Raw genomic sequence first — 27,714 nt, forward strand, 5'->3', positions numbered from 1 at the left:
GCGGTATAGGAAGCATACGCAGGTTATACCAGGGGCGGTATAAGAAGCATACGCAGGTTATACCAGGGGCGGTATAGGAAGCATACGCAGGTTATACTAGGGGCGGTATAGGAAGCATACACAGGTTATGCCAGGGGCGGTATAGGAAGCATACGCAGGTTATACCAGGGGCGGTATAGGAAGCATACGCAGGTTATACCAGGGGCGGTATAGGAAGCATACGCAGGTTATACCAGGGGCGGTATAGGAAGCATACGCAGGTTATACCAGGGGCGGTATAGGAAGCATACGCAGGTTATACCAGGGGCGGTATAGGAAGCATACACAGGGATGCCAGTTGTATCAGCATTCAGACAATGCATCTGCTCGGAGAGCCAGGAATGGTATCACATTGGTAATGACTGTATCATACATAGCTGTCAATCTGAGCAGCGTTTGAATGCTGGTGCACGTGGAATGTCATCTGCACAGTAAAAACAAATACAGCTTTCTAATGTGCTGAATAATGTCCGACAGGTCTATTACATGTGAGTACGACTCTTAAACACACCACAACTATTCCTCTCTTGGGTTGCGCATCATTGTGGCACATTTGTGTTTTTACAACGGTTACTTCTAGAAAAGACTAAATAGATCGGTTCTGATTACTTTTGTATCACATATATTATACTAATTTGTGATCACGGTATATTTATTATGTAGAATGGGAACCTGTGACAGCGGCAGATACTAGCAGGTTGACAAAAACTCGCTAGCAACGCACATTGTCTTCACGCCGTTAAAGCGATGGTAAACTTTAGCGAATCAAATGCTTTATATGTAATCTTTGCTATTAAAAAAGTATGTGTACCTTTATTTTTTTAACCTTCCTGTGAAAAGGGTTAAATCAGTGCCTATAGTAATGCTTCTATTACAATGTTATGCCGGCTCACTGAGATAAAAAAAGTTTATGACAATTCCAATAAACATCCAATCAGTGTGTGTGTCATATGACACTCTTGAAGTCCAGCCCTTAGGAAGCCTATGTAGAGAGTGGGTGGGACAGCCCAACTAAAAAGATGAAATGAAGGGGGAGGAGGTACAGAAGATACCAAGTAGGATTATAAATCTTTTATTATAAAATAAATATACACTTTAAAAAAAAATAATAATAATTATGCGGTTTTGCTTGTACACTAATATATTTTTCATTGCAACATTCTAAAAGGCTGAAATTTACCATCACTTTAAGGAAATAAAGACTTCATTCTATGCCTAATGCTTTAAGCCTTCGGTTCAGCGTATTTATCCCTGTACGATGTATATGTGCCATATTTAGCATCTCACGTGTACATAGTGATGGAAACAATCAAAGGATCAGGCTCTGCTTCTGGTGACGCGTAGTGTCCTTGCTCCAAACACATTTCCCAAAGTCTAGTTACTCAATCCCAGCGCTCTACACTTATGTGACCTATCGGCACTGAGCGAGTATCTACACTCTCTGAGGGTCACTGCTGTCTACGGAAGATCAGGAGGGTGTCCTTCGGCACATCACGCGGCTGCCAAACCCTCGCTAACAGGCATGTTGATGTGGGCGGTCAGAAGAGGCGTGCTCTTGCCCTCCCTCAGCACAAAAACCTGCGGAAACAAAGCCGTAAGTACATTTAAAAGCAGCGCCTGTCACCGCAACAGCGATCTGCACTCTATATGCTGCTGCCACGGAAAGGCAAACCCTCATGACCTCACCTTGATAATGTCAGAAATCCCTTTGTCACTGCAGCTCTCAACAAATGTCTCAATAGGATAATTCAGCCCAGGGACAAGCAGAGGAACCTAAGTGGGAAATAAGAGTTACTGTGTTTTTAGCATTAATGATACTGGAAAATATTTAGAAAGTAAAACGCTGCATAAACCTCTCTGCAAAATTCTTACCCATCTTTTCTTATGTGTCACCATAACGCTCTTCTAATCCCGCTATCTCCTCCCCTGTCCCCCTCTTTCTCATTTTTTTCCTCTCTTTTCATCTGACTTTCCTATCCTTTTCCTGTCATTCTTGCACACAGTTTTTTTTCCCTCCTTCTGCCTTCAATAAGCTGCCAATAATTTACACATGTAATTAACTTGATTGGCCAGCAGAGTGTGCTCCCTCACATTTCAGCGTATAAGACGCAAGGAAAATTAAACACTGTTTACACCGAGGCTGAAAATAAAGTGAGGTGGCAATGGGTAATGTGAAGAGTGAAATTTCAGAAGATTAATATGACGATGATATATATATATATACTGAGCTATAAGCATTGGGAACGATTACTCACTCCTGAGCTTACTTATATACACAGCTCAGGCTGGTCTGACCTTAAAGAAAGCAGGTTTGACACGATAAAGTCTCTCGTCGTACTGGAGGCTGATCAGAAGCTGCATTGAGGGTCGGTTCGCTGATGTGTTCTGTAGGTTCAGAGTCAGCTTAAACTGGGGTCCAATACCCTGAACCTGAAAATGGTCAGACAAGGAAATAGTTTGTAAAGAAAATGTATGGGGGAGGGGAATACAGAAGGGAGACAAAGAACACACAGATAAATGAGATGAGGGAGATAAAGGGAAAATACAGAAGGAGGACGGGGGAACAGAGAGGGCTAACACAACATTAACAAGTTCATAACTGGAGTACACTTACTACAGCATTCAGGGTTAGTGGCTCTTGCTGAGTGGCTGACATGGGAGTGAGGCTGGCATCCAATGCCTTAACGTATGCCCGGGCAGCAGTAAGACGCAGGCGGTAGAGATCCATCTGAAATACACGATGCATCGCTGTAACGTGACAAAAAAAGTCATAGTGTTAGCTTTGCAAAGGTCACGTCACGCACAGCCACACTGTCAACACTCAGTAGGACAATCACACACCCACCCCCCCGTTTAGGCTCTATGTCACGCACACTGCTCCTTCCTACTTGTACAGTGTCACAGTCGTCCTCAGTCTAGATATCATTAGGTAAGGCAGTCACACATCTGCACCTAGTTTAAGTCACACACACCAGCCCTGCATGTCTGTACAGTGTCACAGTCACCCTTAGTCATGTCACACACACCAGCCCTGCATGTCTGTACAGTGTCACAGTCACCCTTAGTCATGTCACACACACCAGCCCTGCATGTCTGTACAGTGTCACAGTCACCCTTAGTCATGTCACACACACCAGCCCTGCATGTCTGTACAGTGTCACAGTCACCCTTAGTCATGTCACACACACCAGCCCTGCATGTCTGTACAGTGTCACAGTCACCCTTAGTCATGTCACACACACCAGCCCTGCATGTCTGTACAGTGTCACAGTCACCCTTAGTCATGTCACACACACCAGCCCTGCATGTCTGTACAGTGTCACAGTCACCCTTAGTCATGTCACACACACCAGCCCTGCATGTCTGTACAGTGTCACAGTCACCCTTAGTCATGTCACACACACCAGCCCTGCATGTCTGTACAGTGTCACAGTCACCCTTAGTCATGTCACACACACCAGCCCTGCATGTCTGTACAGTGTCACAGTCACCCTTAGTCATGTCACACACACCAGCCCTGCATGTCTGTACAGTGTCACAGTCACCCTTAGTCATGTCACACACACCAGCCCTGCATGTCTGTACAGTGTCACAGTCACCCTTAGTCATGTCACACACACCAGCCCTGCATGTCTGTACAATGTTCAAAAGAACAAAAAAATCCTCCAGCTGCTGTATTAAAAAAAAGACCTTTGTTTTATTGGGCCCTGCATTGTAAAAAAATAAAGCGACGTTTCGGGCTAATACTCAGCCCTTACTCATGCATGAGTAAGGGCTGAGTATTAGCCCGAAACGTTGCTTTGTTTTTTTAATACAGGAGATGGAGGATTTTTTGTTCTTATGAATGCTATGGGCATGGTAAGCTCACCTCGAGGACTGCTCAACTAAAGGTGTGCTGTTTCCTTACTTGTATATTTGTCTGTACAATGTCACATTCTCCCTTAGTCATGTCACACACATCCCCTCTGTCATCACTCAGTAGGGGTAACACACACCAGCCCTTACTGTCAGTATAATGTCACAGCCGCCCTTAGTCTTGTCACACACATCTCCTGGTATCACTCAGTAGAGGTAACACACACCAGCCCCTCCTGTCAATATGTCACACACATCCTCTCTGTTATCACTCAGAAGGGGTAACACACACCAGCCCTTCCTGTCAGTATAATGTCACACACATCCTCTCTGTTATCACTCAGTAGGGGTAACACACACCAGCCCTTCCTGTCAGTATAATGTCACAGCCGCCCTTAGTCATGTCACACAGATCCCCTCTGTCATCACTCAGTATGGGTGACACACACCAGCCCTTCCTGTCAGTATAATGTCACAGCTGCCCTTAGTCATGTCACACACATACTCTCTGTCATCACTCAGTAGGGGTAACACATACCAGCCCTTCCTGTCAGTATAATGTCACAGCCGCCATTAGTCATGTCACACACATCCCCTGGTATCACTCAGTAGGGGTAACACACACCAGCCCTTCCTGTCAGTATAATGTCACAGCCGCCATTAGTCATGTCACACACATCCCCTGGTATCACTCAGTAGGGGTAACACACACCAGCCCTTCCTGTCAGTATAATGTCACAGCCGCCATTAGTCATGTCACACACATCCCCTGGTATCACTCAGTAGGGGTAACACACACCTGCCCTTCCTGTCAGTATAATGTCACAGTCGCCCTTAGTCATGTCACACACATCCCCTCTGTCATCACTCAGTAGTAGACACTTAATGTTACGGTGACTTTTCCATACCTACAGCATTCTCTCTCTCCCTAAGTGTCTGGTCTACATAGAGTTTGGTTTTCTTGGGTACGTTGAGTTTGATGCTTTGCCCAGTTGGGGGACCAGGTGACATGTCCTTGTCTTCAAACTGTGCCGTTCTCTTCAGGATTTTAATCATAAGCCCTCCCCCTGGGTGAGAGAAAACAAAATTTATGTTTACCTGATAAATTTCTTTCTTTCTTGACACGGTGAGTCCACGGATCATCAATTACTGTTGGGAATATCACTCCTGGCCAGCAGGAGGAGGCAAAGAGCACCAAGCAAAGCTGTTAAGCATCACTTCCCTTCCCACAAACCCCAGTCATTCGACCAAAGGAAAAGGAGAGAAAGGAAATAACACAAGGTGAGAGGTGCCTGAGGATTAGATAACAAAAACTGTCTGCAAAAACAGGGAGGGCCATGGACTCATTGTGTCAAGAAAGAAAGACATTTATCAGGTAAACAAAACATTTTGTTTTCTTTCTTAAGACACGGTGAGTCTACGGATCATCAATTAATGTTGGGAATCAATACCCAAGCTAGAGGACAACAGTGATTAGGGAGGGACAAGACAGGTAACCTAAACAGAAGGCACCACCGCTTGAAGAACCTTTCTCCCAAAAGAAGCCTCAGCCGAGGCAAAGGTATCAAATTTATAACATTTTAAAAAAGTATGCAGAGAGGACCAAGTTGCAGCCTTGCAAATCTGTTCCACAGAAGCTTAATTTTTGAAGGCCCAGGAAGAGGAAACAGCCCTCATGGAATGAGTTGTGATTCTCTCAGGAGGTTGCTGTCCAGCAGTCTCATAAGCCAAACAAATTATACTCTTCAGCCAAAGCGAAAGAGAAGTAGCTGTAGCTTTCTGACCCTTGCGTTTCCCAGAGAAACAAACAAACAAAGCAGGAGACTGGCGAAAGGTCTTAGTCGCCTGCAAGTAGAATTTCAGCGCACGCACAACATCTAGGTTGTGTAGCAAACTCACCTTATGAGAAGAAGGATCAGGACACAAAGAAGGAACAACGATTTCCTGATTAATATTCCTGTCCAAAACAACTTTAGGAAGGAAACCTAACTTAGTACGAAGAACCACCTTATCAGCATGAACAATAAGATAAGGGAAAACCTCTTAATTTCTAAGGAATGCATAGGCTCAAATGGAGCCTGCTGTAAAACTTTAAGAACAAGGTTAAGACTCCTAGGAGGAGTAACAGGTTTAAACATAGGCCTGATTCTGACCAAGGCCTGACAAAAAGATTGCACGTCTGGCACGTCCGCCAGACTCTTATGCAACAAAATAGACAACGCAGAGACCTGACCCTTCAGAGTACTTGCTGACAAACCCTTCTCCAGACCTTTCTGGAGAAAGGACAAAATCCTAGGAATCCTGACTCTACTCCAAGAGTAACCTCTGGATTCACACCAATACAGATATTTATGCCATATCTTATGGTAAATGTTTCTTGTCACAGTCTTGCGAACCTGGATCAAAGTCTCAATGACCGACTCGGAAAACCCATGCTTAGATACAATTAAGCACTCAATCTCCAAGCAGTCAGCTTCAGAGAAACGAGATTTGGATGAAGGAAGGGACCCTGAAGTAGAAGGTCCTTCCTCAGAGGTAGTCTCGAAGGTGGAAGAGATGACATTTCCACTAGGTCTGCATACCAGATCCTGCGAGGCCACGCCGGTGCTATGAAAATCACTGACGCCCTCTCCTGCTTGATCCGAGCAATGACTCGTGGAAGGAGAGCGAACGGAGGAAACAGGTATGCTAGACTGAAATTCCAAGGGACCACCAGAGCATCTATCAGGACGGCCTGTGGATCCCTTGACCTCGAACCTCTGGAGCTTGGCATTCTGCCGAGATGCCATGAAATCCAGTTCCGGCCACCTCCATTTGAGGGTCAAGCTGGAAAACACCTCCGGATGGAGTTCCCACTCCCTGGGATGAAAAGTCTGTCTGCTCAGAAAATCTGCTTCAAAATTCTCCACTGGAATGTGAATCGCAGATAGACAGCAGTCGTGGGTCTCTGCCCACTGAATAATTTGAGTCACTTCTGTCATGGCCAAGGAAGTCCAAGCTCCTCTCTGGTGTTTGATGTAAGCCATCGATGTTATGTTATCCGACTGGAACCTGATAAACCGGGCTAAAGCTAACTGAGGTCAGGCCAGTAGAGCATTAAAGATCGCTCTAAACTCTAGGATGTTTATGGGGAGATCTGACTCCTCCCGAGTTCATAGACCCTGAGCCTTAAACGAGTCCCAGACTGCTCCCCAGTCCAGAAGGCTGGCATCTGTGGACAACCACCACGGAAGAGAGTCTCTTGTCGCCTGATCCAGATCCTCATAGTTTCTGTTCCATTGCCTTAGCATGCATAACTGCAGAGCTCTGAGATGGAACCGAGCAAACGGGATGATGTACATGGAAGCTACCATCAGACCAATTACCTCCATACATTGAGCCACTGACGGCTGAGGAGAGGACTGAAGGGCAAGGCAAGGAGTCGAAAATCTTGGATTTTCTGACCTCTTTCAGAAATATCTTTATCAATAGGGAATCTATTATGGTCCCTAAGAACACTACCCTTGTAGCTGGAACCAGAGAACTTTTCCCCAGATTTACCTTCCATCCGTGGGAGCGAAGAAAAGACAACAAGATCTCCGTATGAGAGTTTGCTTATTAAAAAGACGGCGCCTGAACCAGAATGTCGTCCAGATAGGGCACCACTGCAATGCCCCAAGACCGGATCACTGCCAATATAGCCCCCAGAACCTTTGAGAAAATTCTGGGAGCTGTGGCAAGGCCAAACGGAAGAGCTACAAACGGAAAGTGATTGACCAAGAAGACGAATCTCAGAAATTTGTGATGATCCTTGTGAATGGGAACATGAAGGTACGCATCCTTTAGGTCTATGGTTGTCATGAACTGACCGTCTTGGACCAAGGGAAGAATGGAACGTATAGTTTCCATCTTGAAGGTCTAGAATTGGCCTGAAAGTTCTCTCTTTTTTGGGAACCATGAACAGATTGGAGTAGAATCCCAGACCCTGTTCCTGCATTGGAACCGTAACTATCACTCCCAGGGCGGAAAGATCCTGAACACATTTCAAGAACGCCTCTCTTTTTATCTAATCTACAGATAATCTTAAGAGGAGGAACCTGCCCCTGGGAGGAAAAGTCTTGAATTCTAACTTGTAACCCTGGGATACAATGTCCACCGCCCAGGGATCCGGGACATCCCGTATCCAAGCTTGAGTGAATTGAGAAAGTCTGCCCCCTACTGGTTCTGATCCCGGATCGGGGGCAGACCCTTCATGCTGACTTGGAATCAGCTGCGGGTTTCTTAGATTGCTTACCCCTGTTCCAAGTTCCTGCTTGAAAGAAGGAGGGGAAGGTTTAGCTCTGAAGTTACAAAAGAAACGAAAATTACTCTGATGTCCATACTGCTTATTCCTCTTATCTTGTGATAGAAAAGATCCCTTTCCACCTGTAATATCTGAAATTATTTCAGCCAAGCCAGGTCCAAACAAGGTCTTACCCTTGAAGGGGATTGCCAAAAGCTTGGACTTAGATTAAACATCCACAGACCAGGATTTCAACCATAAGGTTCTGCGAGCTAGTACAGGAAAACCAGACATTTTGCTCCCAACTTAATAACCTGTAAGGAAGCATCCGTGATAAAGGAATTGGCTAACTTAAGAGCCTTAATCCTGTCCTGGATCTCCTCTAGAGGGGTATATGTCTGAATGGAATCAGACAACGCATCAAACCAGTAGGCTGCAGCACTGGTGACAGTGGCAATACACACCGCAGGCTGCCGTTGGAGACCCTGGTGAACATACATCTTCTTTAGCAAGGCCTCCAACTTCTTATCCATTGTATCCTTAAAAGAACAGCCATCCTCTATGGGAATAGTGGTTCTCTTGGCCAAAGTGGAGATCGCTCCTTCCACTTTAGGAACCATCTGCCATGACTCCTTAATGGAGTCAGCTATCGGAAACATTTTCTTGAAAATTGGAGATGGAGAAAAAGGAATTCCAGGTCTCTCCCACTCCCATGCAATAATCTCTGTAGCACGGTCTGGTACAGGGAATACCTCCACTGCGGAGGGAACATCAAAGTACTTGTTTAGTTTACTAGACTTCTTACGGTTGACTACTCATATTGGAGTCATCCAAGGTAGCCAAAACCTCCTAAAGTAACAGCCGGAGGTGTTCCAGCTTAAATCTGAAGGATACAACTTCAGCATCAGAAGAAAGAATTATACTGTCTGAGATTTCACCCTGAGACGCCACCAAAGTGTCTTCCTCCTCAGATTTTTGAGAAGGAGCACCTTGGTTAGCCACAACCGGATCAGAAACCTTACTCACTAACTCTTTAAATTTCCTCTTGCGCTTTCCATGAAGCATGGGAAAAGCAGACTGCGCCTCAGATACCGCAGAGGATACCTGGGCAGCAATGTCTTGCAAAGAAACTCCTACCGGAGCGTTAGAGGAAATGCAGGGCACTGCATGTGTAGACAAAAAAAGATTGGGATGCTTGAGGAGAAAGATGCAGCATATCTGGTACAGGAGACACCTGAACAGCATCCACCTTAGCTAAGGATGGCTCATGATCAAAAAGTAAATTTATGCTTACCTGATAAATTAATTTCTTCTACGGTACGGTAATCTGTCTTAAAATGACAGGGCGGGCCATGGACTCGTTGTACCATAGAAGAAATTAATTTATCAGGTAAGCATAAATGTACTTTTCTTCTATAAGGTACGACGAGTCCACGGATTCATCCTTTACTTGCGGGATACAATACCAAACCTACAGGACACGGATGAACGGGAGGGACAAGACAGATGGCTAAACAGAAGGCACCACAGCTTGAAGAACTTTTCTCCCAAAAATAGCCTCCGAAGAAGCAAAATTATCAAATTTGTAAAATTTGGAAAAGGTATGAAGCGAAGACCAAGTCGTAGCCTTACAAATCTGTTCAACAGAAGCATAATTTTTAAAAGCCCATGTGGAAACCACCGCTCTAGTAGAGTGAGCTGTAATCCTTTCAGGAGGCTGCTGTCCAGCAGTCTCGTATGCCAAACGGATTATGCTTTTCAGCCAAAAAGAAAGAGAGGTAGCCGTAGCTTTTTGACCTCTACGTTTTCCAGAATAGACAACAAACAAAGAAGATGTTTGACGGAAATCCTTGGTTGCTTGCAAGTAAAACTTCAAAGCACGAGCCACGTCCAAGTTGTGCAACAGACGCTCCTTCTTAGAGGAAGGATTAGGACACAGAGAAGGAACAACAATTTCCTGATTGATATTCCTATTAGTAACAACCTTAGGAAGGAATCCAGGTTTGGTACGCAAAACCACCTTATCAGCATGGAAAACAAGATAAGGAGAGTCGCATTGCTATGCAGATAGTTCAGAAACTCTTCGAGCCGAAGAGATAGCAACTAAAAACAGAACTTTCCAAGATAGAAGCTTAATATCTATGGAATGCATAGGTTCAAACGGAACCCCTTGAAGAACTAAGTTCAGACTCCAAGGCGGAGCAACAGGCTTGATTCTGACTAAAGCCTGACAGAATGACTGAACATCTGGAACATCTGCCAGACGCTTGTGCAGTAGAAATGATAAAGCAGATATCTGTCCCTTTAAGGAACTAGCTGATAGCCCCTTCTCCAATCCTTCTTGGAGAAAAGACAAAATCCTAGGAATCCTGATCTTACTCCATGAGTAGCCTTTGGATTCGCACCAATAAAGATATTTACGCAATATATTATGATAAATTTTCCTAGTGACAGGCTTTCGAGCCTGAATCAAGGTATCTATGACTGACTCAGAGAAACCCTGCTTGGATAAAATCAAGTGTTCAATCTCCAAGCAGTCAGCCGCAGAGAAACTAGATTTGGATGCTGGAACGGACCTTGAATCAGAAGGTCCTGTCTCAGTGGCAGAGTCCAGGGTGGAAGAGATGACATGTCCACCAGGTCTGCATACCAAGTCCTGCGTGGCCACGCAGGTGCTATCAAAATCACTGAAGCTCTCTCCTGTTTGATTCTGGAAATCAAACAAGGAAGGAAAGGAAATGGTGGAAACACATAAGCCAGGTTGAACGACCAGGGTACTGCTAGAGCATCTATCAGTACTGCCTGAGGATCCCTTGACCTGGACCCGTAACAAGGAAGTTTGGCGTTCTGACGAGACGCCATCAGATCCAATTCTGGTGTGCCCCAATGCTGAATCAATTGTGCAAACACCTCCGGATGGAGTTCCCACACCCCCGGATGAAAAGTCTGACGACTTAGAAAATCCGCTTCCCAGTTCTCCACTCCTGGGATATAGATTGCTGATAGATGGCAAGAGTGAGTCTCTGCCCATCAAATTATTTTGGTAACCTCTATCATCGCTAGAGAACTCTTTGTTCCCCCCTGATGATTGATATATGCTACAGTCGTGATATTGTCCGACTGGAATCTTATGAATCTGGCCGAAGCCAGCTGAGGCCACGCCTGAAGCGCGTTGAATATCGCTCTCAGTTCTAGAATATTTATCGGGAGGAGAGCCTCCTCCTGAGTCCACAAACCCTGTGCTTTCAGGGAATTCCAGACTGCACCCCAGCCCAATAGGCTGGTGTCCGTCGTCACTATGACCCATGTTGGCCTGCGGAAACGCATTCCCTGGGACAGATGATCCTGTGACAACCACCAAAGAAGAGTCTCTCTGGTCTCTTGATCCAGATTTATCTGAGGAGATAAATCTGCATAATCCCCATTCCACTGTTTGAGCATGCATAGTTGCAGTGGTCTGAGATGCAAGCGAGCAAACGGAACTGTGTCCATTGCCGCTACATTTAGTCCGATTACCTCCATACACTGAGCCACTGACGGTCGAGGAATGGAATGAAGAGCTCGGCAGGTGGTTAAAATCTTTGATTTCCTGACCTCCGTCAGAAAAATTTTCATGTCCACCGAATCTATCAGAGTTCCCAGGAATGGAACTCTTGTGAGAGGGATAAGTGAACTCTTTTTTACGTTCACCTTCCACCCGTGAGATCTTAGAAAAGCCAACACGATGTCCGTGTGAGATTTGGCTAGTTGGTAAGTCGACGCCTGAATTAAAATATCGTCCAGATAAGGTGCCACTGCTATGCCCCGCGGCCTTAGAACCGCCAGAAGGGACCCTAGCACCTTTGTGAAAATTCTGGGAGCTGTGGCCAACCCGAAGGGAAGAGCCACAAACTGGTAATGCTTGTCCAGAAAGGCGAACCTGAGGAAATGGTGATGATCTTTGTGGATAGGTATGTGTAGATACGCATCCTTTAAGTCCACAGTGGTCATATATTGACCCTCCTGGATCATTGGTAAAATAGTCTGAATGGTCTCCATCTTGAAGGATGGGACTCTGAGGAATTTGTTTAGGATCTTGAGATCTAAAATTGGTCTGAAGGTTCCCTCTTTTTTGGGAACTACAAACAGATTGGAGTAGAACCCCTGCCCCTGTTCTGTTTTCGGAACTGGGCAGATCACTCCCATGGTATATAGGTCTTCTACAGAGCATAAGAACGCCTCTCTTTTTGTCTGGTTTACAGACAATTGAGAAAGATGGAATCTCCCCCTTGGAGGAGAATCTTTGAAGTCTAGAAGATACCCTTGGGTTACGATTTCTAAAGCCCAGGAGTCCTGAACATCTCTTGCCCAAGCCTGAGCAAAGAGAGAAAGTCTGACCCTACTAGATCCGGTCCCGGATCGGGGGCTACCCCTTCATGCTGTCTTGGTGGCAGCAGTGGGCTTCTTGGCCTGTTTACCTTTGTTCCAAGTGTGGTTAGGTCTCCAGACTGACTTGGATTGAGCAAAATTCCCCTCTTGCTTTGCAGCAGGGGAAGAGGTAGAGGGACCAGCTTTGAAGTTTCGAAATGAACGAAAATTATTTTGTTTGGTGCTCATCTTATTTGTCTAATCCTGAGGAAGGGCATGGCCTTTCCCTCCAGTGATGTCTGAAATGATCTCTTTCAGTTCATGCCCGAATAGGGTCTTACCCTTGAAAGGGATGGCTAAAAGCTTAGATTTTGATGACACATCAGCAGACCAGAACTTAAGCCATAACGCTCTACGCGCTAAAATGGCAAAACCTGAATTCTTTGCCGCTAATTTAGCCAGTTGAAAAGCGGCATCTGTAATGAAAGAATTAGCTAGCTTGAGAGCCAAAATTCTATCCAGAATATCATCTAATGGGGTCTCAACCTGAAGAGCCTCCTCTAGAGCCTCGAACCAAAAAGCAGCTGCAGTAGTTACGGGAACAATGCACGCTATAGGTTGGAGAAGAAAACCCTGATGAACAAATATTTTCTTTAGGAGACCCTCTAATTTTTTATCCATAGGATCTTTGAAAGCACAACTGTCCTCAATAGGTATAGTTGTACACTTAGCCAGGGTAGAAATAGCTCCCTCCACCATGGGACCGTCTGCCACAAGTCCCGCATAGTGTCTGATATGGGAAACATTTTCTTAAAAGTAGGAGGGGGAGCGAACGGAATACCTGGTCTATCCCACTCCTTAGTAACAATGTCCGAAATCCTCTTAGGGACCGGAAAAACATCAGTGTAAGCAGGAACCTCTAGAAATCTGTCCATTTTACACAATTTCTCTGGAACTACAATAGGGTCACAATCAACCAGTCGCTAAAGCCTCCCTGAGCAATAAGCGGATGTGTTCTAGTTTAAATTTAAAAGCCGTCATATCTGAGTCTGTCTGAGGGAACATCTTTCCTGAATCAGAAATCTCACCCTCAGAAAGCAAATCCCTCACCCCCAACTCAGAACATTGTGAGGGTACATCGGATATGGCTAATAAAGCGTCAGAGGGCTCAGCATTTGTTCTCACACCAGACCTACTGCGCTTCCCCTGCAACTCAGGCAGCTTAGATAAAACCTCTGTGAGGGTAGTATTCATAACTGCGGCCATATCTTGCAGGGTGAAAGAATTAGACGCACTAGAAGTACTTGGCGTCGCTTGTGTGGGCGTTACTGGTTGTGACACTTGGGGAGAATTAGATGGCATAACCTGATTCCCTTCTGACTGAGAATCATCCTGCGACATACTTTTAGTAGCTAAAATATGTTCTTTGCAATTTATTGACCTTTCAGTGCATGAGGGACACATTCTAAGTGGGGGTTCCACAATGGCTTCTAAACATATTGAACAATGACTTTCCTCAATGTCAGACATGTTGAACAGGCTAGTAATGACTACAAACAAGCATGAAAACACTTTATTTAGTGAAAAAAAACAACAAGAGAAAAAAAGCATACACGTTCTGCAAAACTGCTTTAAAATGCACCAAATTTTTCAAATTTTTGATAGCAGACTCAATATGTGTAGTTAAGTTTGCCCCACAAGAAAATTTAACATTTAACCCTTTATTGTGCAAACCGGATGGAATTAAGGCCTAAATCCGGAAAAAAACACCCCCAGCACCTTGCCACAGCCCTGCTGTGGCGCCTACCTACCCTCAGGGATTGTAAATATGGGGTTAAAGCTTCGATTTGCCCAAAACATCCACAAGGGCCCTCAGGAGTTGGAGCTTGCTGAGTGAAAACAACTGCGCATGTGAGGCGCAAAAATAGGCCCCGCCCATCTCACTCGATGTCTCTACAGCCTCAAAGAACCGCACCAGAGCGGTTTTAAACTAGCCATGTGGGTTCTGAGACCCAAAAAATAAGCCAAGTGTACCCTCAATAAAGTTGCCCAAAAAATGTTATTGCCCACAAAACGTTAACAGCACTCCAAGTTCAGAAAACGTTTGCCCACAAACATTCAAAACTCAGTGTCAACCATTTTTTAATTAGCCCCTTATGCAAGCTTAGTAATGCCTTTCTATAGCTCTTAGGATTACTGCTTACCCTTACCCTCATGGGGATACTGCTGAAATACACAGTCTCTCCAGAAAAAATGACTGAACATACCTCACTGCTATATAGCATGTGTTACAGAAGCATTAGTTATTTTGTTGTGAAGAGCTTATTTCCCAGCAGCAATGCCTGAACCAGCAAGCCAGCGCCTAAGAAGGGCTCCAAGAAAACTGTAACAAGTATCATTTCATAAAGAGTTAACTTTTTTTTCAGCTTTTAGAAACTATTGCCTAAATACACGTTTGCTGGCCTCAGCTCTAAGTTTAGTGATAACCAATCCCATTGTCTAATCACCTCTGGAGCCAGACTGCTAATTGATAAGATGAACTTGTAAACTTGTTATCTTAAGTACTGTAATCCTATTGTGGCCTGTCAAAGGACAGTGCTCTCTATCTAAATGTGTGATGGGGGATTTTGTGCTTCCCCCCCTCTCCCCCTGGGAGTGCCCTGTGTGCATGTAACCTTAATAAAAAGCAGGCTGGGCATCCCAGTCCTGAGTTCTTGTTTGACCCTCAATCGCAGCGTTGACTCGTTTTTGTGGGCAGAAGGGTATCCTAGCTGTACTGCAGCTAAGGGAGATTATTCTATATTTGCGAGACTCATATAGAATACTATGGAAAGCAGCTTCTCCCCTCTTTAGCAATAGGGATCCAGGCTACTAAGCGGTCCATCTCTCAGCGAGACTAAGGGTAACCGTAACATTTGGCGGCAGCGGCGGGATTTTCCTGGATTTCCTAGGAGAGGTACAGAACGGATGGAGAGCGCTTACGAAAAATTGAAGCGTACAACCCTAAAGGATTTACTTGAAAGCAGAGGGGGGGTACGCCAGCAACCGGCCGAGGAGAGAGCTGATCGCAGAATTGACCGAACTGGATCAGAGCTTCACAATGGCGGAAACACCGACCACGATTAGTGACGAAAAAAACAGGACTGTTCGGGAAAGGCTCTCATTATACGGGCCGAACCCCTCCATGGAATTGGTACAGCAGTTGATGGCGGAGGCGGACGAGGATATACGAGAGACTCGAGCCCACAAACTCAACCTAGCGAACGCACACCGCAATGCTGAAGCCCCGCAGGTAATCATCCCTGTTGAAAATGCTGGGAGGCCCAAGATACCCTATGCGGCATTTCGACCCTTCCTAGAGAGCGAGACAGGGATTGATGAATATTTGGCGGACTTCGAAAGGCAATGTGCCCTGCACTAGATTCCCAACAGAGAGTGGCCCACGATATTGTCTGGGAAACTATCCGGGCGAGCCCTGGAAGCCTTTCGTACTCTGGGTGCTGAGGAAGTGACACAGTATGAGCTAGTTAAGGAGACACTGTTGCGACGGTACGCTGTAACTCCGGACACGTATCGCCGACAGTTTCGGGGCACGGAAAAGAAGCCTAACGATACCCAAATGGAATGGGCGCACCGAATGCAGAGAGCGGCAAATCACTGGCTGAGCGGAAGTAAAGCGGTGACTGGGGAGGAAATTTTACAATTGTTTCTCTTAGAACATTTTTATAATGGCATGGAACAGCAAGGGAAGGAATGGCTGCGAGACAGGCGGCCTTCTACCTTAGAAGAAGCAGCCAAATTGGCCGATGAACATTATGACTCCCGTCTTCACGAACCCATGAACTACCGAGCTCCAGCACGGGTTGAACCCAGAGAGGTTTACCGTGCACCCCCTCGTGCTGAATTCCGAGCCCCGATGCCCACAGGGCCTGTCCGACACTCAGGACCACCCAATAACAGCTCTGAGCGTCCCAGACCGACTTGCCACCGATGCAAGCAACCAGGGCATTTCATGGCTAGCTGCCCCCTTAATACGCACCAGACACCCAGGAATTACAATTACCCCTCTGGGTCCTATCGTCCGGCCCGGGCCCTCTGTGTTAACCAAGAGGCCCCTATGGAGGGATATGTGGGGCCGCTTCACGAGGCAGACCCTGTATATGCTGCCTCAGATAACCGCCAGCACCATCGGCAGAGGGTATGGCTCGAGGGGCGATCTACCGAGGGATTGCGAGACACAGGGGCTACTATCACGCTGGTACAGAGTCATTTGGTGCCAGAGCACAAGCGATCCGGACAGACTGTGGCCATTAGAGTGGCGGGGGGGGGGTGTGTGTACAAAATTCCAACAGCTAAAGTGCATCTTGATTGGGGAGCGGGAAAGGGGGCTGTGAACGTGGGCCTAATGGATAATTTACCTGCCGAAGTACTACTGGGCAACGATTTGGGCCCCATGACTTCTGCCTATGCTCCAGTATGCAACAACGAGGCGGACCCAGTGACTACACGGCCCAAGCCCGGACGGAGCGAGAGCTCTCACCAGTGCGGGAGACACAGGTAAGACCTACCCCGACCTTGCCTGACAGGTTAGGCCCCATACCCTGGGACACCCCAGATGCTTTCGAGGCAGAGTCTAAGACTGACCCGACCTTACAAAAGTACCGGGAACGAGCAGAGACCAGAGGGGGCGGGGCAGATAACGAAACATTCTTATGGGAAAAAGGGAAACTATACCGCTGGACAGAGAAAAGGGGACAGCGTAGGCGACAGCTGGTAGTGCCCCACAAATACCGTCAAGAAATCCTCAAAATAGGCCACGACATCCCCTTAGCAGGCCACCTAGCCGTAACCCGTACCCTACACCTGCATTACTCACACGTTCTTTTGGCCAGGGGTGCACGCTGACGTTAGAACTTACTGTAACACCTGAGATGTGTGTCAACGAGTAGGAAGGCGAGGCGATCACCCTAAAGCCCATCTAGTAAATATGCCCATTGTAGAGGAACCCTTCAGCCGGGTTGCTATTGACCTAGTGGGACCACTGGCTACCCCTAGTCCCTCCGGTAAGCGCTACATTCTTACCGTAGTGGACTACGCTACCAGGTACCCAGAGGCTGTCGCCCTATCCAACATACAAGCGGATACGGTAGCGAATGCACTAGTACAGGTGTTCTCCCGGGTAGGATTTCCAAAAGAAATCCTATCCGACCGAGGCACCCAATTTACGGCTGAATTGACCCAACAACTCTGGCAGGTTTGCAAAATTAAGTCCCTCCTGAGCTCCCCATACCACCCCCAGACGAACGGGCTGTGTGAGAGGTTCAATGGGACCCTCAAGCAAATGCTCAAGACGTTCACTCAGGAATACCGAGACTGGGAACGCTTCCTGCCGCACCTCCTATTTGCTTATCGGGAGGTGCCCCAGGAAACGACAGGGTTCTCTCCCTTCGAGTTGCTCTACGGAAGAAAGGTACGGGGACCCCTAAACCTGATCCGGGAGCACTGGGAGGGAGAGATGGAGGCTGACAGTGTCCCCATTGTGCCATACGTGCTGGAACTCAGGGACCGAATGGAGCAATTAGCCAAATCCGTGCGGGCTAATCTCCAGTTGGCCCAGAGAAGACAGAAAGTATGGTACGATCGGGGGGCCCGAAAGAGAATCTTCACCATAGGACAAAAGGTGTTAGTACTTAAGCCGGTGAAGACAGACAAATTGCAGGCGTCCTGGCAGGGTCCCTACCAGATCGTAGAGAAAAACATAATTTATGCTTACCTGATAAATTCCTTTCTTCTGTAGTGTGATCAGTCCACGGGTCATCATTACTTGTGGGATATTAACTGCTCCCCTACAGGAAGTGCAAGAGGATTCACCCAGCAGAGTTGCTATATAGCTCCTCCCCTCTACGTCACCTCCAGTCATTCGACCAAGGACCAACGAGAAAGGAGAAGCCAAGGGTGTAGTGGTGACTGGAGTATAATTTAAAAAATATTTACCTGCCTTAAAAAACAGGGCGGGCCGTGGACTGATCACACTACAGAAGAAAGGAATTTATCAGGTAAGCATAAATTATGTTTTCTTCTGTTAAGTGTGATCAGTCCACGGGTCATCATTACTTGTGGGATACCAATACCAAAGCAAAAGTACACGGATGACGGGAGGGATAGGCAGGCTCTTTATACAGAAGGAACCACTGCCTGAAGAACCTTTCTCCCAAAAATAGCCTCCGAGGAAGCAAAAGTGTCAAATTTGTAAAATTTGGAAAAAGTATGAAGCGAAGACCAATTTGCAGCCTTGCAAATCTGTTCAACAGAGGCCTCATTCTTAAAGGCCCAAGTGGAAGCCACAGCTCTAGTGGAATGAGCTGTAATTCTTTCAGGAGGCTGCTGTCCAGCAGTCTCATAAGCTAAACGAATTATGCTACGAAGCCAAAAAGAGAGAGAGGTAGCAGAAGCTTTTTGACCTCTCCTCTGACCAGAGTAAACGACAAACAGGGAAGACGTTTGTCGAAAATCTTTAGTTGCCTGTAAATAAAATTTAAGGGCACGAACTACATCCAGATTGTGCAAAAGACGTTCCTTCCTCGAAGAAGGATTTGGGCACAAGGATGGAACAACAATCTCCTGATTGATATTCCTGTTAGTGACTACCTTAGGTAAGAACCCAGGTTTAGTACGCAGAACTACCTTATCCGAGTGAAAAATCAAATAAGGAGAATCACAATGTAAGGCTGATAACTCAGAGACTCTTCGAGCCGAGGAAATAGCCATTAAAAATAGAACTTTCCAAGATAACAACTTTATATCAATGGAATGAAGGGGTTCAAACGGAACACCCTGTAAAACGTTAAGAACAAGGTTTAAACTCCATGGTGGAGCCACAGCTTTAAACACAGGTTTAATCCTGGCCAAAGCCTGACAAAAAGCCTGAACGTCTGGAACTTCTGACAGACGCTTGTGTAACAGAATGGACAGAGCTGAGATCTGTCCCTTTAAGGAACTAGCGGATAACCCCTTTTCTAAACCTTCTTGTAGAAAAGACAATATCCTAGGAATCCTAACCTTACTCCAAGAGTAACCTTTGGATTCGCACCAATATAGGTATTTACTAGTGATGCACCGAAATGGAAATTCTGGACCGAAACCGAATCCTGAAAATCCAGGATGCACTTGGCCGAAAACCGAAACTGATACCGAAAATGTATTTTTTCAAATTAATGTTTTTTAGTTTTTTTGCATAATTAGAGCCAATACAAAAAAGCCCACACTTTTATTGAAAGTAACACACTAAAATTGGACAAAAATATCTTAAAACAATAATATGCTACACAATAATTTTACCAAGAAAAAAAAAAGGCAAAAAATGCCATTTTCGGCCAAAATGTTTCTGCAACCAAAATTTTGGTGCATCCCTACTTAAAACAATTATAAATATCAATATACTGTATTATTCTTCATTTAGTTCTATGTAACAGAATCATATTTAACAGTTTTTTTTTTACCAATTATCCAAATAAAGTATAGTCCTAGAAAACTCATCATATGCAGAACAGTAAGTCAAGTAATAACCTTAAACAGCAGCTCTAGGCTAGCATCAAATTTGAAACATGCTACACAATAATTTTTACCGAAAATAACAGGCAAAAAAACGAAAACCGAAATAGCCAAAAATGCCATTTTCGGCCGAAACTTTCTGCAGCCGAAATTTCGGTGCATCCCTAGTATTTACGCCATATTTTATGGTAAATCTTTCTGGTAACAGGCTTCCTAGCCTGTATTAAGGTATCAATAACTGACTCAGAAAAACCACGCTTTGATAAGATCAAGCGTTCAATTTCCAAGCAGTCAGCTTCAGAGAAGTTAGATTTTGATGTTTGAAAGGACCCTGAATCAGAAGGTCCTGTCTCAGAGGTAACGACCAAGGTGGACAGAATGACATGTCCACCAGATCTGTATACCAAGTCCTGCGTGGCCATGCAGGCGCTATTAGAATCACTGATGCTTTCTCCTGTTTGATTCTGGCAATCAATCGAGGAAGCATCGGGAAAGGTGGAAACACATAAGCCATCCTGAAGGTCCATGGTGCTGTCAAGGCATCTATCAGGACCGCTCCCGGATCCCTGGATCTGGACCCGTAGCGCGGAAGCTTGGCGTTCTGTCGAGACGCCATGAGATCTATCTCTGGTTTGCCCCAACGTCGAAGTATTTGGGCAAAGACCTCTGGATGAAGTTCCCACTCCCCCGGATGAAAAGTCTGACGACTTAAGAAATCCGCCTCCCAGTTCTCCACTCCCGGGATGTGGATTGCAGACAGGTGGCAAGAGTGAGACTCTGCCCAGCGAATTATCTTCGATCCTTCCATCATTGCTAGGGAGCTTCTTGTCCCTCCCTGATGGTTGATATAAGCTACAGTCGTGATGTTGTCCGACTGGAACCTGATGAACCCCCGAGTTGTTAACTGGGGCCAAGCCAGAAGAGCATTGAGGACTGCTCTCAATTCCAGAATGTTTATTGGAAGAAGACTCTCCTCCTGATTCCATAGTCCCTGAGCCTTCAGCGAATTCCAGACAGCGCCCCAACCTAGTAGGCTGGCGTCTGTTGTTACAATTGACCAGTCTGGCCTGCTGAATGGCATTCCCCTGGACAGATGTGGCCGATAAAGCCACCATAGAAGAGAATTTCTGGTCTCTTGATTCAGATTTAGAGTGGAATGAAGGACACGGCATGCATTTTGAAGTTTTGTTAACCTGTCCTCTGTCAGGTAAATCTTCATTTCTACAGAATCTATCAGAGTCCCCAGGAAGGGAACTCTTGTGAGTGGAAAGAGAGAACTTTTCTCTTCGTTCACTTTCCATCCATGCGACCTTAGAAATGCCAGTACTATCTCTGTATGAGATTTGGCAGTTTGAAAGCTTGAAGCTTGTATCAGTATGTCGTCTAAGTACGGAGCTACTGAAATTCCTCGCGGTCTTAGTACCGCCAGAAGAGTGCCCAGAACCTTTGTGAAGATTCTTGGAGCCGTAGCCAGTCCGAATGGAAGAGCTACAAACTGGTAATGCCTGTCTAAAAAGGCAAACCTTAGATACCGGTAATGACTTTTGTGAATCGGTATGTGAAGGTAAGCATCCTTTAAATCCACTGTGGTCATGTACTGACCCTCTTGGATCATGGGCAAAATTGTTCGAATAGTTTCCATCTTGAACGATGGAACTCTTAGGAATTTGTTTAGGATCTTTAAATCCAAGATTGGCCTGAAGGTTCCCTCTTTTTTGGGAACTACAAACAGATTTGAGTAAAACCCTTGTCCTTGTTCCAACCGCGGAACTGGATGGATCACTCCCATTAATAAAAGATCTTGTACGCAGCGTAGAAACGCTTCCTTCTTTGTTAGGTTTGTTGACAACCTTGACAGATGAAATCTCCCTCTTGGGGGAGAGGATTTGAAGTCCAGAAGGTATCCCTGAGATATGATCTCTAACGCCCAGGGATCCTGAACATCTCTTGCCCAAGCCTGGGCGAAGAGGGAAAGTCTGCCCCCCACTAGATCCGGTCCCGGAGCGGGGGCCCTCAATTCATGCTGTCTTAGGGGCAGCAGCAGGTTTTCTGGCCTGTTTGCCCCTGTTCCAGGACTGGTTAGGTTTCCAGCCTTGTCTGTAGCGAGCAACAGCTCCTTCCTGTTTTGGTGCAGAGGAAGTTGATGCTGCTCCTGCTTTGAAATTACGAAAGGAACGAAAATTGGACTGTCTAGCCTTGGCTTTGGCCTTGTCCTGAGGCAGGGCATGACCTTTACCTCCTGTAATGTCAGCAATAATCTCTTTCAAGCCGGGCCCGAATAAGGTCTGCCCTTTGAAAGGAATATTAAGCAATTTAGATTTAAACGTAACATCAGCTGACCAGGATTTCAGCCACAGAGCTCTGCGTGCCTGAATGGCGAATCCTGAATTTTTAGCCGCAAGTTTAGTTAAATGTACTACGGCATCTGAAATAAATGAATTAGCTAACTTAAGGAATTTAAGTTTGTGTGTGATGTCATCTAGTGTGGATGATTGAAGTGTCTCTTCCAGAGACTCAAACCAAAATGCTGCTGCAGCCGTGACAGGCGCAATACATGCAAGAGGTTGCAATATAAACCCTTGTTGAACAAACATTTTCTTAAGGTAACCCTCTAATTTTTTATCCATTGGATCTGAAAAAGCACAGCTATCCTCCACTGGGATAGTGGTACGCTTAGCTAAAGTAGAAACTGCTCCCTCCACCTTAGGGACCATTTGCCATAAGTCCCGTGTGGCGGCGTCTATTGGAAACATTTTTCTGAATATAGGAGGGGGTGAGAAAGGCACACCGGGTCTATCCCACTCCTTAGTAACAATGTCAGTAAGTCTCTTAGGTATAGGAAAAACGTCAGTACTCGTCGGTACCGCAAAATATTTATCCAACCTACACATTTTTTCTGGGATTGCAACTGTGTTACAATCATTCAGAGCCGCTAATACCTCCCCTAGTAACACACGGAGGTTCTCAAGCTTAAATTTAAAATTTGAAATGTCTGAGTCCAGTTTATTTGGATCAGAACCGACACCCACAGAATGAAGCTCTCCGTCTTCACGTTCTGCAAACTGTGACGCAGTATCAGACATGGCCCTTGCATTATCAGCGCACTCTGTTCTCATCCCAGAGTGATCACGTTTACCTCTTAGTTCTGGTAGTTTAGCCAAAACTTCAGTCATAACAGTAGCCATATCTTGTAATGTGATTTGTAATGGCCGCCCAGATGCACTCGGCGCTACAATATCACGCACCTCCTGAGCGGGAGATGCAGGTACTGACACGTGAGGCGAGTTAGTCGGCATAACTCTCCCCTCGTTGTTTGGTGAAATATGTTCAATTTGTACAGATTGACTGTTTTTTAAAGTAGCATCAATACATTTAGTACATAAATTTCTATTGGGCTCCACTTTGGCATTAACACATATAGCACAGAGATATTCCTCTGAATGAGACATGTTTAACACACTAGCAAATAAACAGCAACTTGGAAATACTTTTCAAAGTAATTTACAAATAATATGAAAACGAACTGTGCCTTTAAGAAGCACAGAAAAATATTATAACAGATAAAATAATTAAGTTATAGTATCAATCTTTGTCAGAATATACAGTTTTAGCAAAGGATTGTTCCCCTCAGCAAATGATAACTAACCCAGGCAGCAGAAAAAAATACACAAATAAACGTTTTTTATATCACAGTCAATACAATCAGCACAGCTCTGCTGTAATGATTACTTCCCTCAAAAAAGGCTTTGGAGATCCCTGAACTCTGTAGAGATGAACCGGATCATGCAGGAAGAAAATGAACCTCTGACTGAGTTTTTCTGATGCTTAGAAAAAGCGCCAAAAATCGCCCCTCCCCCACACACATAACAGTGAGAGGGATCAGTGAACTGCTCTAATTTAAATCAAAACTATTGCCAAGTGGAAAAATAGTGCCCAAAACATTTTTTCACCCAGTACCTCAGAGAAAAAAAGTTTTTACATGCCAGCAAAAAAACGTTTTACCTCAATAATTAATTGTCATTTAAAACCTATTGCAAGTCCCTGCAAAATAGGTTAAGTCTATGTATACAGTTTAAAAGCCAGAGAAGTACCATTTCCCAGAAAACTGAAGTGTAAAATATACATACATGACAGCCTGATATCAGCTACATCTACTGCATTCAAGGCTGAGTTTACATTATAACGGTATGGCAGGATTTTCTCATCAATTCCATGTCAGAAAATAATAAACTGCTACATACCTCTTTGCAGATTAATCTGCCTGCTGTTCCCTGATCTGAAGTTTACCTCTCCTCAGATGGCCGAGAAACAGCAATATGATCTTAACTACTCCGGCTAAAATCATAGAAAAACTCAGGTAGATTCTTCTTCAAATTCTACCAGAGAAGGAATAACACACTCCGGTGCTATTATAAAATAACAAACTTTTGATTGAAGATATAAAAACTAAATATATCACCATAGTCCTCTCACACATCCTATCTAGTCGTTGGGTGCAAGAGAATGACTGGAGGTGACGTAGAGGGGAGGAGCTATATAGCAACTCTGCTGGGTGAATCCTCTTGCACTTCCTGTAGGGGAGCAGTTAATATCCCACAAGTAATGATGACCCGTGGACTGATCACACTTAACAGAAGAAAGGGGAGACACCACTTATGTGATAGCTAGCTGCCATGACAACAATCTTAGAAAGACATTCCATGTAAACATGCTCAAGGAATATTTTGAGCGACCAGAGAACGTGACGTATGTTGTTCTCCTCAGGAAGACCCCGACAGTTTACCCATTCCAGACCTATTAGAAAAGAGTCTCCCCACAGGTATAGTGGCGCAGGTTCAGATAGGGGACCGACTTAGCCCCACTGAAAGGGAGCAGCTCAACCAACTCCTCCAGTCCAAACACCTCACCTTCTCCCTGAAGCCAGGGTACACTACTTTAACCACCCACCAGGTAGATACTCCGGGACAAGCTCCCTTGCGCCAGGCTCCGTACCGAATCCCCGAAGCAGTTAGGACAGGAATGAAGAAGGAGATCGATGAGATGCTCCAGCTCAGGGTAATTGAGCCCTCCGATAGTCCCTGGGCCTCCCCAGTTGTCTTGGTGCCCAAGAAAGATGGGACCACCCGGTTCTGCGTAGACTATCGGAGGCTCAATGAAAATACTGTGATGGACGCTTACCCTATGCCCAGGGTAGATGAGCTACTCGATCGTATAGCCAGGGGAAATTACCTGACCACTATTGACCTCTGCAAAGGTTACTGGCAGATTCCCCTGGCCCCGGAGGCTATCCCCAAGTCGGCATTCGTCACCCCATTCGGCTTATATCAGTTTAGGGTAATGCCGTTTGGGATGAAGAATGCCCCAGCTACATTCCAGCGCTTGGTGGATAGGCTCCTGGATGGCTTCCAGAGTTTTGCTTGCGCCTACCTGGACGACATAGCGATCCACAGTGAGTCCTGGGAGGACCACTTAGCTCATGTCGGAATGGTTCTGGATCAGATCCGGGCTGCTGGCCTGACTCTGAAGCCAGAAAAATGCCACATTTTTGGATGGCCGAGGTACAGTACCTGGGTCACCGGGTGGGGTGTGGAAAGCAGCGACCAGAGCCGGCCAAAATAGAAGCTGTCGCCAATTGGCCCACCCCCATCACTAAGACTCAGGTCCTAGCCTTCCTGGGCACGGCAGGGTACTATAGACGGTTCGTACCAGACTACAGCACACTTGCCAAACCCCTGACTGACTTGACCAAGAAGAACTTACCTCGACAGGTCCTGTGGTCTCCCCACTGTGAAACGGCTTTCCAGGCTCTCAAAAATGCTCTAATTAACGCTCCTGTCTTGGCGGCCCCAGCCCTTAACAAACGTTTTATCGTCCATACAGATGCTTCCATGTTCGGGCTGGGAGCCGTCCTGAGCCAAGTAGGCGAAGATGGAGGGGAGAATCCAGTTGCCTACAACAGCCGGAAGCTCCTGCCCCGCGAAGTCAGCTATGCAGCGGTCGAAAAGGAGTGTTTGGCTTTGGTGTGGGCATTAAAGAAATTGACTCCCTATTTATATGGTCAGGAGTTCACTCTGGTCACCGACCATAACCCGTTGGTGTGGCTGAACCGGGTCTCTGGAGATAACGGCAGGCTATTACGTTGGAGCTTATCGTTGCAACCCTTCAATTTCACCATTACTTACAGACCTGGGAAACAGAATGGCAACGCCGACGGGTTGTCCAGACAAACCGACCTCAGCCCCGCATAACCAGCGGTCTGGACAGCCTTAGTCTGCCCCGAAAAGGGGTCAGACCGTGTCTGCCAGAGTGTTCCACAGAAAGGGAGCACTGTTACAGAAGCATTAGTTATTTTGTTGTGAAGAGCTTATTTCCCAGCAGCAATGCCTGAACCAGCAAGCCAGCGCCTAAGAAGGGCTCCAAGAAAACTGTAACAAGTATCATTTCATAAAGAGTTAACTTTTTTTTCAGCTTTTAGAAACTATTGCCTAAATACAAGTTTGCTGGCCTCAGCTCTAAGTTTAGTGATAACCAATCCCATTGTCTAATCACCTCTGGAGCCAGACTGCTAATTGATAAGATGAACTTGTAAACTTGTTATCTTAAGTACTGTAATCCTATTGTGGCCTGTCAAAGGACAGTGCTTTCTATCTAAATGTGTGATGGGGGATTTTGTGCTTCCCCCCCTCTCCCCCTGGGAGTGCCCTGTGTGCATGTAACCTTAATAAAAAGCAGGCTGGGCATCCCAGTCCTGAGTTCTTGTTTGACCCTCAATCGCAGCGTTGACTCGTTTTTGTGGGCAGAAGGGTATCCTAGCTGTACTGCAGCTAAGGGAGATTATTCTATATTTGCGAGACTCATATAGAATACTATGGAAAGCAGCTTCTCCCCTCTTTAGCAATAGGGATCCAGGCTACTAAGCGGTCCATCTCTCAGCGAGACTAAGGGTAACTGTAACAGCATGAAAACGTTCCTCACACTGAAGTTTCCTGTACTCCTCAGCCTCTGTGGGAACAGCACTGGATCTTAGTTACAAATGCTAAGATCATCATCCTCCAGGCAGAAGTCTTCATCCATCTGCTGCCTGAGAGTAAATAGTACACACCAACACCGGTACCATTTAAAACAAAAAACTCTTGCTTGAAGAAATTAAAAACAAATATTTTATCACCAATTTCACTTTACCCTTCCAAGTATTTAGAGTAGGCAAAGAGAATGACTGGGGGGTGGAGTTAAGGGAGGAGCTATATAGACAGCTCTGCTGTGGTGCTCTTTGCCACTTCCTGTTAGCAGGATGATAATATCCCACAAGTAAAGGATGAATCCGTGGACTTGTCGTACCTTATAGAAGAAAAGTCTATCCCTGTAACACAAAGTTGTTTCAATACATGAAGAACAAAAAGGTACTGATGGTTCCACCTGGGAGTCAAAACGTAGTATGCATGCAACATTTTGCAAAGCCTCTTGATCCATCTTCATAAACAAGAAGGCCAATAAAAGTAAAATAATTTTAAAAGTGAAATAAAAGCTGTTTTTATTTAACACTAGAAAAACAATACTGCTCCTTTAAATTATTTACAATCCCCAGGCAACCCTCTACACATCAGTTATTTTGCTGAGGTGCCTACCTGTCCTGCTGCCTGAGATTGATTCCTCTACACAAA

At 45.6% G+C, this 27,714-nt stretch overlaps 1 protein-coding gene across 1 annotated transcript in view; it reads right to left on the bottom strand.

Moving 5' to 3' along the window:
* Positions 1 to 1,095: 1,095 nt before the first annotated feature.
* The window catches only part of BBS1 (Bardet-Biedl syndrome 1), a gene marked incomplete in the record, with an annotated part of 155,169 nt that continues 128,550 nt past the window's right edge, over positions 1,096 to 27,714 (bottom strand). The window contains 5 exon segments of the mRNA XM_053720018.1: positions 1,096 to 1,617; positions 1,726 to 1,812; positions 2,335 to 2,469; positions 2,654 to 2,787; positions 4,803 to 4,961. Of these exon segments, the coding sequence (XP_053575993.1) occupies positions 1,531 to 1,617; positions 1,726 to 1,812; positions 2,335 to 2,469; positions 2,654 to 2,787; positions 4,803 to 4,961 (602 nt within the window).

This window comes from Bombina bombina, chromosome 7 (genome assembly GCF_027579735.1).
Source record: "Bombina bombina isolate aBomBom1 chromosome 7, aBomBom1.pri, whole genome shotgun sequence".
Classification (NCBI taxonomy): Eukaryota; Metazoa; Chordata; class Amphibia; order Anura; family Bombinatoridae; genus Bombina; species Bombina bombina.